The sequence below is a fragment of the Penicilliopsis zonata genome, assembly GCF_001890105.1.
Source record: "Penicilliopsis zonata CBS 506.65 unplaced genomic scaffold ASPZOscaffold_12, whole genome shotgun sequence".
Taxonomy (NCBI): domain Eukaryota; kingdom Fungi; phylum Ascomycota; class Eurotiomycetes; order Eurotiales; family Aspergillaceae; genus Penicilliopsis; species Penicilliopsis zonata.
The window spans coordinates 81,741-94,735 of NW_019208921.1; the positions used below are offsets into that span (position 1 = coordinate 81,741).

General features: G+C 54.1%; 4 protein-coding genes across 4 annotated transcripts; 1 reads left to right on the plus strand and 3 right to left on the minus strand.

The window, feature by feature from the left end:
- Positions 1-276: 276 nt before the first annotated feature.
- On the minus strand, positions 277-2,535 carry ASPZODRAFT_70237 (hypothetical protein; the record flags this gene model as incomplete). The annotated part of the gene is made up of 3 exons (XM_022729652.1): positions 277-785; positions 870-1,905; positions 1,999-2,535. 3 exons carry the CDS (start codon positions 2,533-2,535, stop codon positions 277-279), a joined length of 2,082 nt encoding a protein of 693 aa, XP_022579377.1.
- A 1,344-nt stretch (positions 2,536-3,879) lies between these two features.
- Positions 3,880-6,293, plus strand: ASPZODRAFT_70677 (hypothetical protein; the record flags this gene model as incomplete). Its single annotated transcript, XM_022729689.1, has 3 exons — positions 3,880-4,645; positions 4,707-5,168; positions 5,248-6,293. 3 exons carry the CDS (start codon positions 3,880-3,882, stop codon positions 6,291-6,293), a joined length of 2,274 nt encoding a protein of 757 aa, XP_022579378.1.
- Positions 6,294-6,930: 637 nt separating this feature from the next.
- ASPZODRAFT_144202 (hypothetical protein) lies at positions 6,931-9,122 on the minus strand (the record flags this gene model as incomplete). Its single annotated transcript, XM_022724990.1, has 2 exons — positions 6,931-8,787; positions 8,862-9,122. 2 exons carry the CDS (start codon positions 9,120-9,122, stop codon positions 6,931-6,933), a joined length of 2,118 nt encoding a protein of 705 aa, XP_022579379.1.
- Positions 9,123-10,577: 1,455 nt separating this feature from the next.
- ASPZODRAFT_639346 (hypothetical protein) lies at positions 10,578-12,358 on the minus strand. The gene is made up of 2 exons (XM_022729192.1): positions 11,932-12,358; positions 10,578-11,872 (listed from the first exon to the last, which is right to left on the minus strand). The coding sequence occupies exons 1-2, from the start codon at positions 12,238-12,240 to the stop codon at positions 10,754-10,756; spliced, it is 1,428 nt and encodes a 475-aa protein (XP_022579380.1). The 5' UTR covers positions 12,241-12,358; the 3' UTR covers positions 10,578-10,753.
- Between the last annotated feature and the right edge of the window lie 637 nt (positions 12,359-12,995).

The following is a 12,995-nucleotide window of genomic DNA, read 5'->3' on the forward strand; positions in this document are numbered from 1 at the left end:
CCCCCCTTGAAAGAAAAGAAAGCATAAAGAAAAGAGAGGAAAGGAGATAGATAGGATAGAAGGGAGAATAATGGAAATTGATCGGAACGCAGACAGAAGCAAGTCAAGCCAAGCCAGGGCGAGATATCATAGTATTAGACCGTCCATGAGCACAAAAACTCCAGTATCACATCGTTGTACATTAGTCGATTTCAAGCTTTTTCTCTTTGTGTCATCTCCATATCACGTCGCGGGGAGAAAGATAGGGAGGGTAGTTAGAGGAATTGTGAGGACTGATCAGTAGGTGGCGTTTTGCATTGAAACCTCTAGATTAGCCTGATTATTGGCCGTGTCGCTGTCGGCTTGAGCGGGCGTGGATGATTTTTGTGGTTGATTTTGTAGCTGGGCCTCGGCAACTTTGAGCTTCTCCCGCGCTTCGTCGAGTTCCTGCTTCAGGGCCTTGATGTAATCGATGGCCATCTCAACAGTGCTCGCTTTACTGATCGCCTGGTTGCTGCTCTTTTCCTTCTCTTTGTCCTTCTCGGCCTTGGGAGTGCAGCTGCCGCTTTCCTTGGCGCTTCGGCTGGTTGCGAATCCCGGAGGCAATAGCGCCTCGATCTCCTTTAGGGCGTTATTGATACGGTTTCTCCGACCCTGCTCGGCTAGCTTGTGGTTCGTGCGTTTGGAACTGAGGTTCTCGGCAAGCGTATCAGGGTACGATACTCCAGGAAGAAGGGTACCATCAAGGATGTGCTGGTAGTTCGACTTGGATGCGAGATACAACGCAGACGCTTCGCTTGTGATGCCTATGCATAAAGACTTAGACGCGGCAAGAAGGAAGAAAGACGTAAAACAGAGGATATGTGTATGCGAAAAAAAAGAGTGCTTACCATCGCCGCGAACAGAGGGCTGGATACTGGGACTAATCTTGGGGCGCAACGGCGGACTCATTTGTGAGGAGCTCATGCTTTGGCGTTTACGAGACATCCCCGGCTTTAGGGAGTCGGATTTCTTCGCAACAGGTCCACTTGGCGAAGGCATCGCTAATGTGCGTGGACTGGGCGCGACAGATCCAGGGGTGCGATCACCAACGAAACCAGACCTAGACTCGATGGAGGGGGTTACACTGGCAGAGATGATTGGACTCGCGCTCTCTGTAGCCATCGTCGTTTCGATCCGGGCGAGCTTAGGGCGCGGCTGGATCGCCGGCGTGGCTGCTTCAGGTAGTACAATGTCCTCCATGATGTCGTCATGTGTTTCTTCTGAAATGAGGCCTGCCTGGCCGGAGAATTGGGTGGGGGAGCTCTGTACAAGAGGCGTGCGTTGGATACGCATCAGCGTAGCGGGGGTTGCGGCCTCATTGCTTCGCGTGGCCGCAGTTTGCGGAACGATTGCGGGCGACGGGCGGGACTGGGGTAGCGCCGGGGGCGGCATCAAAGGCTCTGACAGCGGTTCTGGGGAGACCGAGTCCTGGCCCGAACTTTCATTGCTGCCATAGCGAAGCGAACTGCCGCTGTTGGCCGCGATCCTGCTGCTCCCCGGTTCCTGAACGAGGCCGCCGAGGATATCTTCATTTATATTCAAGAGAGATTTCTTTCGAGACTGTGGGCGAACCAAGGGCGATTGTTTGGCTCCTCTGTTAGTGAGCCTCTTATTTGTGGACGGCTGTCGACGGTGCTTTCTCAAAATACCGGGGGATGAGGGGGCGGAAGAGACGGGGATGGGATTAACATCCACGGGGGACGGGACGAAGCCCACATCGGAGACCTGTCGAGCGAAGGGATAGCCATTGGCACCGGGGTTCTGGGCCTCGAGCGCTGGGGAAGTCAGGGGAGTGAAGTATTCGCCAGGAATCGTATACTCGGGGAGCCTGAATTGAGTCTCCAGTGGGGTCATGGCTGGTGAAATGAGTGGGGTGTAGAGCGCCTGTACGTACATAAAGGCAATGAGTGTAAGTAAGCATTATAACGGTGGTATCCAATTGAGCAGCTAAGCAAGGAATAACAATCAAACACAGACCTGTTCTTCGTTGATATGCGCGTACCGATCGTACATATCCTGGCTCTCCTCGACTCGCTGCGTGAACCGAGCGGCGCCCCCATGGAGCTCGATACTGTTGGGTGTGGGTGGAATGATGGTCTGCCCTGAGGCATAGTGTTGCTGCTGGCTGGGCGGATGTGAGTGCGGCGGAGGCTCCTGCGCGTAAAATCCAGGGGTCATGCCTGGGTTGCTATAAGCGGGATGCATCTGGGCCTGCTGCGGCTGGGAGTGAGCAGCGCGTTGCTGCATCTCCAAGGACAGACCGCCCATCATCTGGCCAAAAGGCGAGGGGTGTGAAGTGGGAACAGTCTCCATGCGTACGAGCTCCTCAGCAGTCGTCGTAGGCATCGTGACAGCCGCATTCGGCAGGGATCGCTGCTGTCGCTCGTGCCCCTCAATATCGGCGAAGTTCATGCCAAACTCCAGGAAATGGGTAAAATCCTCATCGCTGGGACCAGGGATGAGCGACTGCTCATGGAGCTGCTCCGGCCATGGTAAGGAACCCCCTTGATCCATTGCTGCTGCGGTCGGTCGGGGAGGAATAAAGAAAAAAAAAACCACCGCCTGCTCTCTCTAACGAACGATCTCAGCAGTGTGGGGGGGGGGAAGAGAGGTGGGAGGGAAAACCGAGGCGAGAAAAAGACAAATACGAATCTTCCGATAGGGTGTAAAAGAGCCACCGGGCGATCAAGAAGCACCCTGAAGGCGAGCGGTGCTGTGGGGGAGCAACGATTGCAAGAGCTGGATTCACCAAGACGTCGTTGGGGTGTTCATGACTGGAACCCGCTCTAGGCCGGGGTCGGAGCAAGCGTACGATAAGGAATTATTCACGGCAATTGAGACAGTAAAATCTGGAGAGAGGCAGGCAGCCAAGGTGAAGCTGGATGAGACAAGACGGTGAATGCCCGTCAGACAACAACAAGTGACAGACTCGGGACGCAGCCTGGCCTAGAAGTCTTTTCGAGGGTGGGAAGAATAGGGCGGGATACCGCTGGTACGGAGGATTGGCTCGTTAGCGGCAGTTCGCCTCTTTAGCTGCATGGAACTGCTGCAGTGGCTGCGCAAGAGCTGTGTTCTTTCGTTGTTCTTTTCTTCTATCTTGCTATAGTACAGCTCTCCCCCTCCCCCTATTATTCTGCTTCCTTGTCTATATTCCTCTCCCTCGCTCTGCACCGCTGCGTCTCGACCCTCCGCCGACCCTCCGCCGGTGCCTGCCTGGAAAACCCTTCCGTCTCCAGGCGGGCACCTTCCTGTTCGGGCAAGCCCGAAGTCCCCACCGGACAAACGTTGCTCCGAGGCATTTTTCCGCGCCTGCTGCGCTTCACCCGGAAAGTGCCCCTCAAACAAGCTCAGAAGGCTGGCTGGGCGAGTCAGGCAGACTCCAGGCTGAGGAAGAGGTCGGCCTTGGGATTGGAGGAGGGCGAGAGTCTGTCTGCCACACCCCCCGGCAGATATAACGAGGTATTTGAGGGGGGGTTAACTGCCAGAGGCTGTGTGTGCCGATAGGGAAGAGTGCGTGTGTGTTGGGCAGACTGCAGATGACTGGGCCCCGTCATACAGTCTACCTAGGTAGGACCAACCATGGCTGGGGATAGTCGTCTGCTGATGGTCTGGCGATGCTTTCTAAGCGAATAGCTTGGATTTGGGTGGGTGTTGGTACAGAGTAGTTTGGGTTTGTGTAGTGCGTACAGTGTACAGTGCACCTAACGAGTACGTACTACGTGCCTATCTAGCTTCCCAACGGTTGTTGGACTTCCCACAACTCATCCTCCATCACCACACATGCTGTTAGTCGTTCTCCCAGATGAGGAGGCTTTCTGAAGCTTATTTCATTTACCTCCTATCGATTTCTCTCGAACCATGCGTCCTCCTGTGCCCGATCTTTGCCCGCCGCGGTCTCGCAAGTCGTCCCTTGAGCAGCCTGTCCCACCATGGGCTGACCCCCGCACCGCCGCCCCCGCGACGTTTTTCCTGACACGCGACCAGGACCAAGGCCAGGAGCAGGAGCAGGAGCAGGACTACTTGTCGTCCCCCGAAGGCGGCGATGTCTCCAGTCAGAGCAGTATGTACGGGGTGCAGAGTCTGGAGGAGACGGTCCAGCACGCCCAGTTCGACCCGGCGGCGGCCCAGTGCGGGGAGTTCGATAAGGACATCCCCGGTGACGTCGACAACACCGATTTTCAAAGAGAAGAGGACAAAGGAAGCGAAGAGACCCTGCGGTCTGCGAGGCGGAGGTCGACGCTGAAACCGTTGACTGTTCTCGATTCCAAACAAAATTTGTCGTCGTCGCAGCAGCGGCCACCCTCTGATCTGCCCTCGTCCCGCCCGCTTACCCCGCTCACTTTCAACAATCCGGACGACCCTTTGTCTCTACCCAGCAGCCCCAAGTCGCTGTCAAATCAGTCTCTCAAACCCCTGGATGATATCTCGCTGGCCGATGATCTGAGTAGCCAGGCGGTTGGGTCGGGTGAAGAGGAAGACGAGGATGCAGGCCACACGTCAAACGCGTGGCCAGATCGCAGCTCCCAGCTGATTATGCCCAGCATCAGAATGCCCACTCGGCGACCATTTACCGAAAGGGGCAGAGCTATGGGTCGCTTCAAGATTCTTCTGGCCGGGGCTCCTGGTGAGTTTGTTCTCTTAGAATTTTCAACCCGGGAAGGGGGGATCCAGTTAACTCCGTATAGGCACCGGGAAAACGTCGCTCATCAAGTCGATCGTGCAAGCCTGCGAAGAAATCGTACATGTCGATCCCTTTCCCCCTCCGGGACTTGACCGTCCACGCCGTCGGGCGTTTGGGCCGGACATCAAAGACAAGCCTTCCCGCGGTAGAACGACCGCTGCCCTTTCAGAAATCTACGCAAGCACAAAGCCGTATCCCCCTTGGTGGTCCGACCTGGAGGATTCGCGCGTCCTACGAAGAAGAAAAAGCATTGGGGATGCTATTCTCGAACGTAACTTGTGCTTTGTCGACACTGCAAGGATCACCACCAGCCAGCATGATCAGACTGACAGGGTTACCGAGTACATGCACCAGCAGCTCGGCCGGGCCACAACCTCTTTTCAATCAATGGATGTGGATTTCCAGAACTTACTCGCTGGAAATGGCGGCTCCCAAGTGGATGCCATTCTCTATCTAATCGCCGAGGGTACGTATAGTCCTGACTAGAAAGAAAGAAAGAAAGAAAGAAAGAAAGAAAGAACCTCTACTTACTGACCCGCTATTAGATACACTGACCACCGACATCGAGTGTATTCAAAAGCTTTCTGATCAAACGAATGTCATTCCGGTCATCGCCAAGGCCGACCTTCTCCCTCCAAACCGGATTAGCTCTCTCAAATGGTCTTTCCACAAACAAGCGCGAAGAGCCGGGGTCAGGCCGTTCCTCTTCGGGACATTGCCAGCCGATGGACCCGGCGAGCTTGACCCTGTCTCCCCCTTTGCCGTCTCGTCGGCCCATTCGAGCGATGAAGATAATATGGATGCAAGCGTGCTGATGAGCCCGGACTACGTCCAGCCTCTAGCACCATCCGAGCTCGGCGTGCTAGTCGAGAATCTCTTCGACCGCGACAACATGGCCTGGATGCGTCATTCTGCAGCGAAAAAGCTCGCCCACTCTGACAAACGCACGACTTCCCCACGAAGCTCCCCGGTCTACATTCCCGGCAGCGTAACAGAACTGACATCTCCCACCACTCCATCAGTCTACTCCTCTTTCTCTCTTTCCGATCCCTTCGCGGGCGGGTCACCAAGCTACACCATGGCCCGCATCACCGACTACACGTACCATGAAGAGAAACTCGCTCGGGTCCGTCTGGCCAAGTGGGCCGCCGACCTCCAGCGCAGCCTGCAGAACGAGCGGGACCGCTACGCCGCGCTGGCCCGTGGCGAGCGCGCCGTCTGGCTAACAGAGAGACTTGGCGAGTGTGTTATCGAGGGTACCCTCCTCCCCATCACCCAGACTGGACTACGTTCTCCTGCTACTTCTGCAACCCTCCTTGTCCGATCCCGATCCCCTCCCACAGGCTCTACAAACACATACACCCCCGCTTCTCCTCCTCCTCCTCCTCCTCCTCCTTCTCTCATTACTACTACTAGCCAACTCGACCCGCTAGGCTTAGTCGGCTGGTTAGACGATCTCCAACGGCGCGGGTGGCAGGTCGTGCAGATCGTGGGCAGCTTCGGCCTCGTCGGCGGGCTGGCGCTGTGGCTCGCCCGGACGTGGGGGGTGTCGCCTTCGTCGCGTTTAACGGAGTGGCGCTTTGACTGTTGACCAGTAATTAGCTAACTACTTGCCCACTACTCAGTAGTTACCAGTAAACCAAGTCTCACTTCACACCTTTTTTTTCCCCTTATCTATCTACAAGGCTGGCGTGGAAATTCCTTGTACGGCGTTCAAAACGGCGTTGAATCGGCATTGGTACCATGGTGTTGAGGCGTACAAGACTGGATTCTTCTTTATTCTGGAGGATTAGGATTGCTCAACTACCGTCTATCTAGTACCTACATAGGTACTCCGTACGCTGTAACTAGGAATAGATTCAAAGTCCCGACTTCTCTAGTTCTACAAGCAACCTAGTCTACGAAAAGAAAAAAAGGTGTAAGCTGATAAGTTCATGACTAGATCTAGCTAGACTTCAGGAGTCACCGAAGATTTATTGAGAAACGCTCAAAACGCCGGTGGGAAAAGGATCACATTTCGTAAGCAAAGAACTAGAATTCTTTTTGTTTTCCCGGGCAAGGAAGAAATCAATCTGTTTCAAATCTCTGATCCAGAATGGTTCTATTTTGCCGAAGCCGGAAACAGTCTAGAATAAAAGGGAATTCGTTAAAAAAAGATAAAAAGAGGACCAAACGTTGTTACATATCATCAGGAAAAAAGGCACGAGGAGAGAAAGCAAGGCAAACATTTAGTCAACCTCCTCCATGGCGCTCTCGCCGGTAACCTCGGCGGTGACGGGCTCCTCGGCAGGCTTGTCCTCGGGGACCTCAGCTTCCTCATCAATGTTGAGGCCGAGGGAGACGAGCTTGTGGATGCGCTCAGAGAAGCTGGCGGGCTCATCGATGGTGAAGCCGGAGACAAGGAGGGAGGTCTCGAAGAGGAGCTGGGTGATGGACTTGACGGTGCGGTCGTTCTCGCCGTCAGTCTCGACCTTCTTCTTGAGCTCCTTGATGATGGGAGACTTGGGGGAGATCTCAAAGGTCTTCTTGGAAGACATGTAAGAGCTCATGGAGGTGTCACGGAGGGCCTGGGCCTTCATGATACGCTCCATGTTGGCGGACCAACCGAACTGGCCGGTACGGATAGCGCAGGGGGCGCCGACGAGCTTGTGGGAGACGACGACCTTCTCGACCTTTTCGCCGAGGATGTTCTTCAGGCTCTTGGCCAGGTCCTCGAACTCCTTCTCCTCCTTCTCACGCTCGGCCTTCTCCTCCTCGGTCTCCTCGAGCTCGAAGTCCTTGGTGATATCGACAAGCTTCTTGCCATCGAACTCCTTGAGCTGGGTGAAGGCGTACTCGTCAATGGGGTCGACGAGGAAGAGAACCTCAAAGTCCTTCTGCTTGAGGGTGTCAAGGAAGGGGGACTTGGCGACAGCCTTGATGGACTCGCCGGTGATGTAGTAGATCTGCTTCTGGTGCTCCTGCATGCGAGTGACGTAGTCGGTGAGGGAGGTGGCCTCGTCACCAGACTTGGTCGACTGGAAGCGCAGAAGCTTGGCCAGAGCCGGGCGGTTCTGAGCATCCTCGTGGATACCGAGCTTGATGTTCTTGCTGAAGGCCGAGTAGAACTTGTCGAACTGCTCGCGGTCCTCGGAGATCTCCTGGAAGAGCTCAAGGGTCTTCTTGACGATGTTCTTCTTGATGACCTTCATGATCTTGTTCTGCTGGAGGGTCTCACGAGACAGGTTGAGGGGCAGATCTTCGGAGTCGACGACACCCTTGATGAAGCTGAGCCACTCGGGGATGAGGTCGGTGGCATCGTCGGTGATGAAGACACGGCGGACGTAAAGCTTGATGTTGTTCTTGGTCTTCTTGGTCTCGAACAGGTCGAAGGGAGCGCGCTTGGGGATGAAGAGGACGGCGCGGAACTCGAGCTGACCCTCGACGGAGAAGTGCTTGACAGCCAGGTGGTCCTCCCAGTCGTTGGACAGCGACTTGTAGAAGGCGGCATACTCCTCCTGGGTGATGTCGGCCGGGTTGCGGGTCCAGATGGGCTTGGTCTTGTTGAGCTCCTCCTCCTCGATCTTGGACTCCTTGATCTTCTTGGTCTTCTTCTCCTTCTTCTCCTCCTCCTCGTCATCGACCTCCTCGATCTTGGGCTTCTTCTCCTCGCCCTCCTCCTCGACCTTGGTCTCCTCCTCGGCGTCCTCGTCAGGGACCTCCTTCTCGGTCTCCTTCAGGACGTGGAGGTAGATGGGGTAGGAGATGAACTCGGAGTGCTTGCGGACGACCTCCTTGATGCGGCTCTCGTTGAGGTAGTCAAGCTGCTCCTCCTTGAGGTGGAGGATGATCTTGGATCCACGGCCCAGGGGCTCGCCCTCGGTGTCCTGGGTCAGGGTGAAGGTACCGCCGGCGGCGGACTCCCAGATGTACTGCTCGTCATCGTTGTGCTTGGAGATGAAGGTGACCTTGTCGGCCACGAGGTAGGCAGAGTAGAAACCGACACCGAACTGACCGATCATGGAGATGTCGGCACCGGCCGTCAGAGCCTCCATGAACTGCTTGGTACCGGAGCGGGCAATCGTACCCAGGTTGTTGATCAGGTCCTAAATAATTAGCAAAAAAGGGCTTTTTTTTCGATATGATTTAAGAAGAAAAGAAAAAAAAAAAAAACACGTACAGCCTTGGTCATACCGATACCGGTATCCCGGATGGTGAGGGTCTTGTTCTCCTTGTCGGGGATGATATCAATGCGGAGGTCCTTGCACGAGTCGAGCTTGGAGGGGTCCGAGAGGGACTCATAGCGGATCTTGTCGAGAGCATCCGAGGCATTGGAAATGAGTTCTCGCAAAAAGATCTCCTTGTTCGAGTAGACAGTGTTGATAATCAGCGAGAGCAGCTGAGAAATCTCAGCCTGGAACTCAAAGGTTTCCGCAGACATGATGAATGATTCTGTAGTGAGGGGTTAATTAGCACACCGCCGCTTTCAGGTGTAGAAGAAGCAACAAGACCAACAAGACAACACTCACAGAGTAAACTATGGAAAAAGAGGGAATGCAAATCGTGACTTCGGAAATCAGGGGGGAGAGAATATGGGAGGATGAGAAAAGAGTAGAGAGATGAGAGAGATGTGGAGGGGGGGAAAGAAGAAAGCAGCGGGCCGACCTTTAAGGCTTAAAAGCCTCTGCGAGCCAAATTTGCTGGTGCGGCGTTTCTACGGCAATCCAGCGTCTTCCACCGCGTTCCGCCCTGCGTTTGGCCAATGGGCGGTGCGGATGGAGGACCTCCGCCTTTCTTGTTTCCAGGTGATTCTAGCCAAGTGATACAATCGAAGATTACTCCTGTAGTCAGTGAAGGAATTAGAGTCAGCCGGTTGAATTATTGTTGTTAGTAGGGGGAGCGAACAGCCAAGCCTGCCTGGTAGTTCTTTAGGTGTAGATAGATTCGATATAACTACCTAAGAACAGTACAAGAACATATCTGCCTAGAGAGGTATATTCAATAGTAGTAGTAGAGTAGTAGCTAGTTACTTAGTACTTATATCGGTAGTATGTAAGGAGCTATGGTTAAATTAAGACTTGATGTGATAGGTAGCTCAGCTGTATCCATGCATGCTGACTGGAACTTGACTGCATTAACTACCTAGGTAGTAGAAAAGCACAGATAGAATCACATGGCCATGGACAAGACCATAGAGGCCAGGAAATTATAGGTACTAATAGCTTTATTACTGTCTAGGATCATACACTCTTAGACTGATGATGTAAGTATCAACACTGCTAGACAATGACGGTCTATGCAGAAGAAACTCGAAATGATTCGAAAGGAATACCTCGAAAGAGTCAAGGGCAAAAATAAAAGAAGGGATTGATGAAAGAAACCATAAATCATGCAGAACCAAGGCGTATGAAGCTGCCAGCAAAGGATGAATCATCAGATGATACAAGGGAAATATAACTTTTCCAACCGCTGGAATTTATGCACGGCGACAAAGGAAAAGGTCACATAACACATGTCATTATAGAGAGCAGAGGAATAAGAAGAAGAAGAAGAAGAAGAAGAAAATAAGAAAGATAAAAAAAGATAGGGAAGTTAGAGTAATACATGTCCGTCCGGGGTGTTCGTAGGACAAAAGAACCCGTTCTGTACCGACCGAAAAGGGAGGCTAATAAATCATGCAAAGAAAAGAAAAATCTCCAAGGGAAGAAAAAAAAAAACATCTCTCTCTTTTAAATTCCTTTTTTGGGTTTGTTCATTTCAAAAACTTTGCTTAAGCAGTCTGCGGTTGGGTGCGGCCCTTAGGGGTGACGTTCCCTCCACGGCCACGGGGAGCAAAGCCACGGCCACCATCGCGTTGGAAGCCGCCGCGGCCCTGGCTACCCGCCCGGTCTCCACGGCCACGGCTGGCACCGCCGCGACCAGGGCCATAGCTGGCGTTGCCAAAGACGTTGGCGCGAGGGCGGCGCTCCTCGACGTAGATCTGCTCGGTGCCGATCTGGTGGGGGTTAGCGGCAACAGCCGCGTTGTAGCCGGCGGGATCGGCGAACTCGACAAAGGCGCAGTTCTAGCAAGTCAGTCATCTTTCGAAACTGTCTGAAATAAAACCAAAAAAGGGGTATTTTTTTCCCTTACCTTCTGGCGGCTCACATCAAAGTACTTGAGCTTGCCGAAGCGAGACAGAACCTGGCGGAGCAGGGTGGCATCCACCTTCTCAGTGACGTTCTTGATGTAGGCGAGAACGTTCTGCTCCTCTCCCGCACGGGCCTGCGTCTTCTTGTTGTCCGCACCGGCGGTCTGCCAGCCGGAATTGTCGTTAGTGGCATCCTGGCTAGAGCCAGTCTCGGCGGCGGCGGCGGCAGGAGCAGCAGCAGGAGCAGGGGCAGGAGCAGCAGCAGCAGTGGTTGTGGAGGTGGTGGCAGCGGCCACGGCAGCCACGGCAGCAGCGGGGGTGACAGTAACGGGCTGAGAAGAGCTGGCAACCGGAGTAGCCTTAGGAACAGAGACGGGGATAGCAGGCACGGCAGGGGCGGCACCACCGATCTTGGAGGCAATGGTTGCCCAGGTCTTGGGAACGGCTCTGGCAGGAGGAGCAGCCTCCTTCTCGGGAGCGGGGGCTTCCTTCTGGGCCGGCTCCGCAGGGGTAGGCTCCGGGGTGGCGGTCGTCTCCTCCTTCAGCTCCTCGGCTTCCTCCACGGGGGCGGGGGTAGCCTCGGTCTCCTCAGAAGCCGGAGCAGCATCGGCGGTCTCAGAAACGGCCTCCTGGGGCTGCTGTTCCTCCACAACTTCGCCGTTGGTCTCGGCCTCCTCCAGCTTCTTGTCCACCTGGACGGCAGCGACTTCGGTGTCGGCCTGAGTAGCTGCGGCCTCAGGAACGGCCTTCTCCACCGTCTCCACGGCAGCCTCGGGGGCCTCGCTGGCAGGAGCCTCAGCCTCTGGAGCGGCAGTCTCTTCGGGAGCGAGGTCCTCCTCCTCGTCGACGAGGTATCTGAAGATATCGTTCAGGACGTAATAACCGTTAGGCTGCTCGGCCAACACAAAGGTCTGCACGAATTTGCGGGAGGGCTCGGACTTGTTGGAGATCTCACCGATCACCGAGACAAGGATGTTGTCGAAGGAGGCCTGTGAGTCGACGTTCAGGACGCGGACCTTGCAGTCTTGGAATTCGAGCTGCTTGATCCTCTCATTGATGGCCTGCAAGAGAGCTTATTAATCACTGCCAGACTTCAGACGGATTATTATTATTTTTTTACCTTTTGTCCCACAGAAACGAGAACGGGCTCGGCTTCAGTACCGAAGACCAGCTGGGACCGTCGGGAATAGAACAGGTGCAGCTTCTCAGGGCTGCGGCTCATGGTAGTGTAGAACTGCTCCACGAAGAACCAGCCGACCTCATCCTTCGAGATGTCACCTTTCTGTTCAGGCGTAGCGTTTGTCGGGGTAGACGACTGTGCAGGCTGGAAGTTGGCGACGGAGCCACCGTGTGCGGGATTGAAAGGTTCAGGGAACGCTTGCTGCGCGGGATAGGTGCCGTTCATCGCAGTCTGAGTCGTGTCGGCCATGATGGATTCGTGAAATAGAAGAAGAAGAGAAGAAGAAGAAGAAGAAGAAGAAGAATATTCGGAACGGCTGGATATGGAGGGAGATATGGACAGCAGGAAAAGACGCTTTTATGCAGAGCCGATACAGCAAATCTAAACTTTTCCCTCGCTGACTATGCCCGCTAGATTAGCGACTGGTGTCAAAAGTGTCGTTGAGGCTGTCTATACACCTCTGGAGAACCCAAGACTCACAATGCTCAATGGAAAAGGATACAAATAAGACAAGGGAGAAGGGAAAAAGCCGGTGTGATTTTCGAAAAGCAGAGGCGAGCGTCGTGCGGTCGAGGGTGGAGAGGAATGATCTGTGCGATTTTTGCCAGAGAGGTTTCGCGGTGGGCAAGAGACGAAAAAAAAAAAATTAGAACTGAAGACAGAGGTCGCGTAGCGAGCAAGGATAAATTGTAGATGAGCAGAAGGGGGATTAGAGAATTGTAGGAGAAATAAATTCCTTGCAGAGGAAGATGGAGGGGGATGAAGGAGGTCAAGAGCACCAGAAGTGAGAGAGAGCTTCTTCTGGTGCAAATTCGCCTTCTGCAGAGTCCGTCCTGGTCTCGGTGCGGGTGCGGGCGGTTCCTAGCGCCAAGCCAGCATTCACTATGCGCTTCACTGCTTATTATTTCTACTGAACGATTCTAGTGGTTAATTATGTTATAAATAGTGAAGAGAGAGAGAAATTTAATTATAATTGAGGCAAATAATCTAAAGAAAGAGAGGGG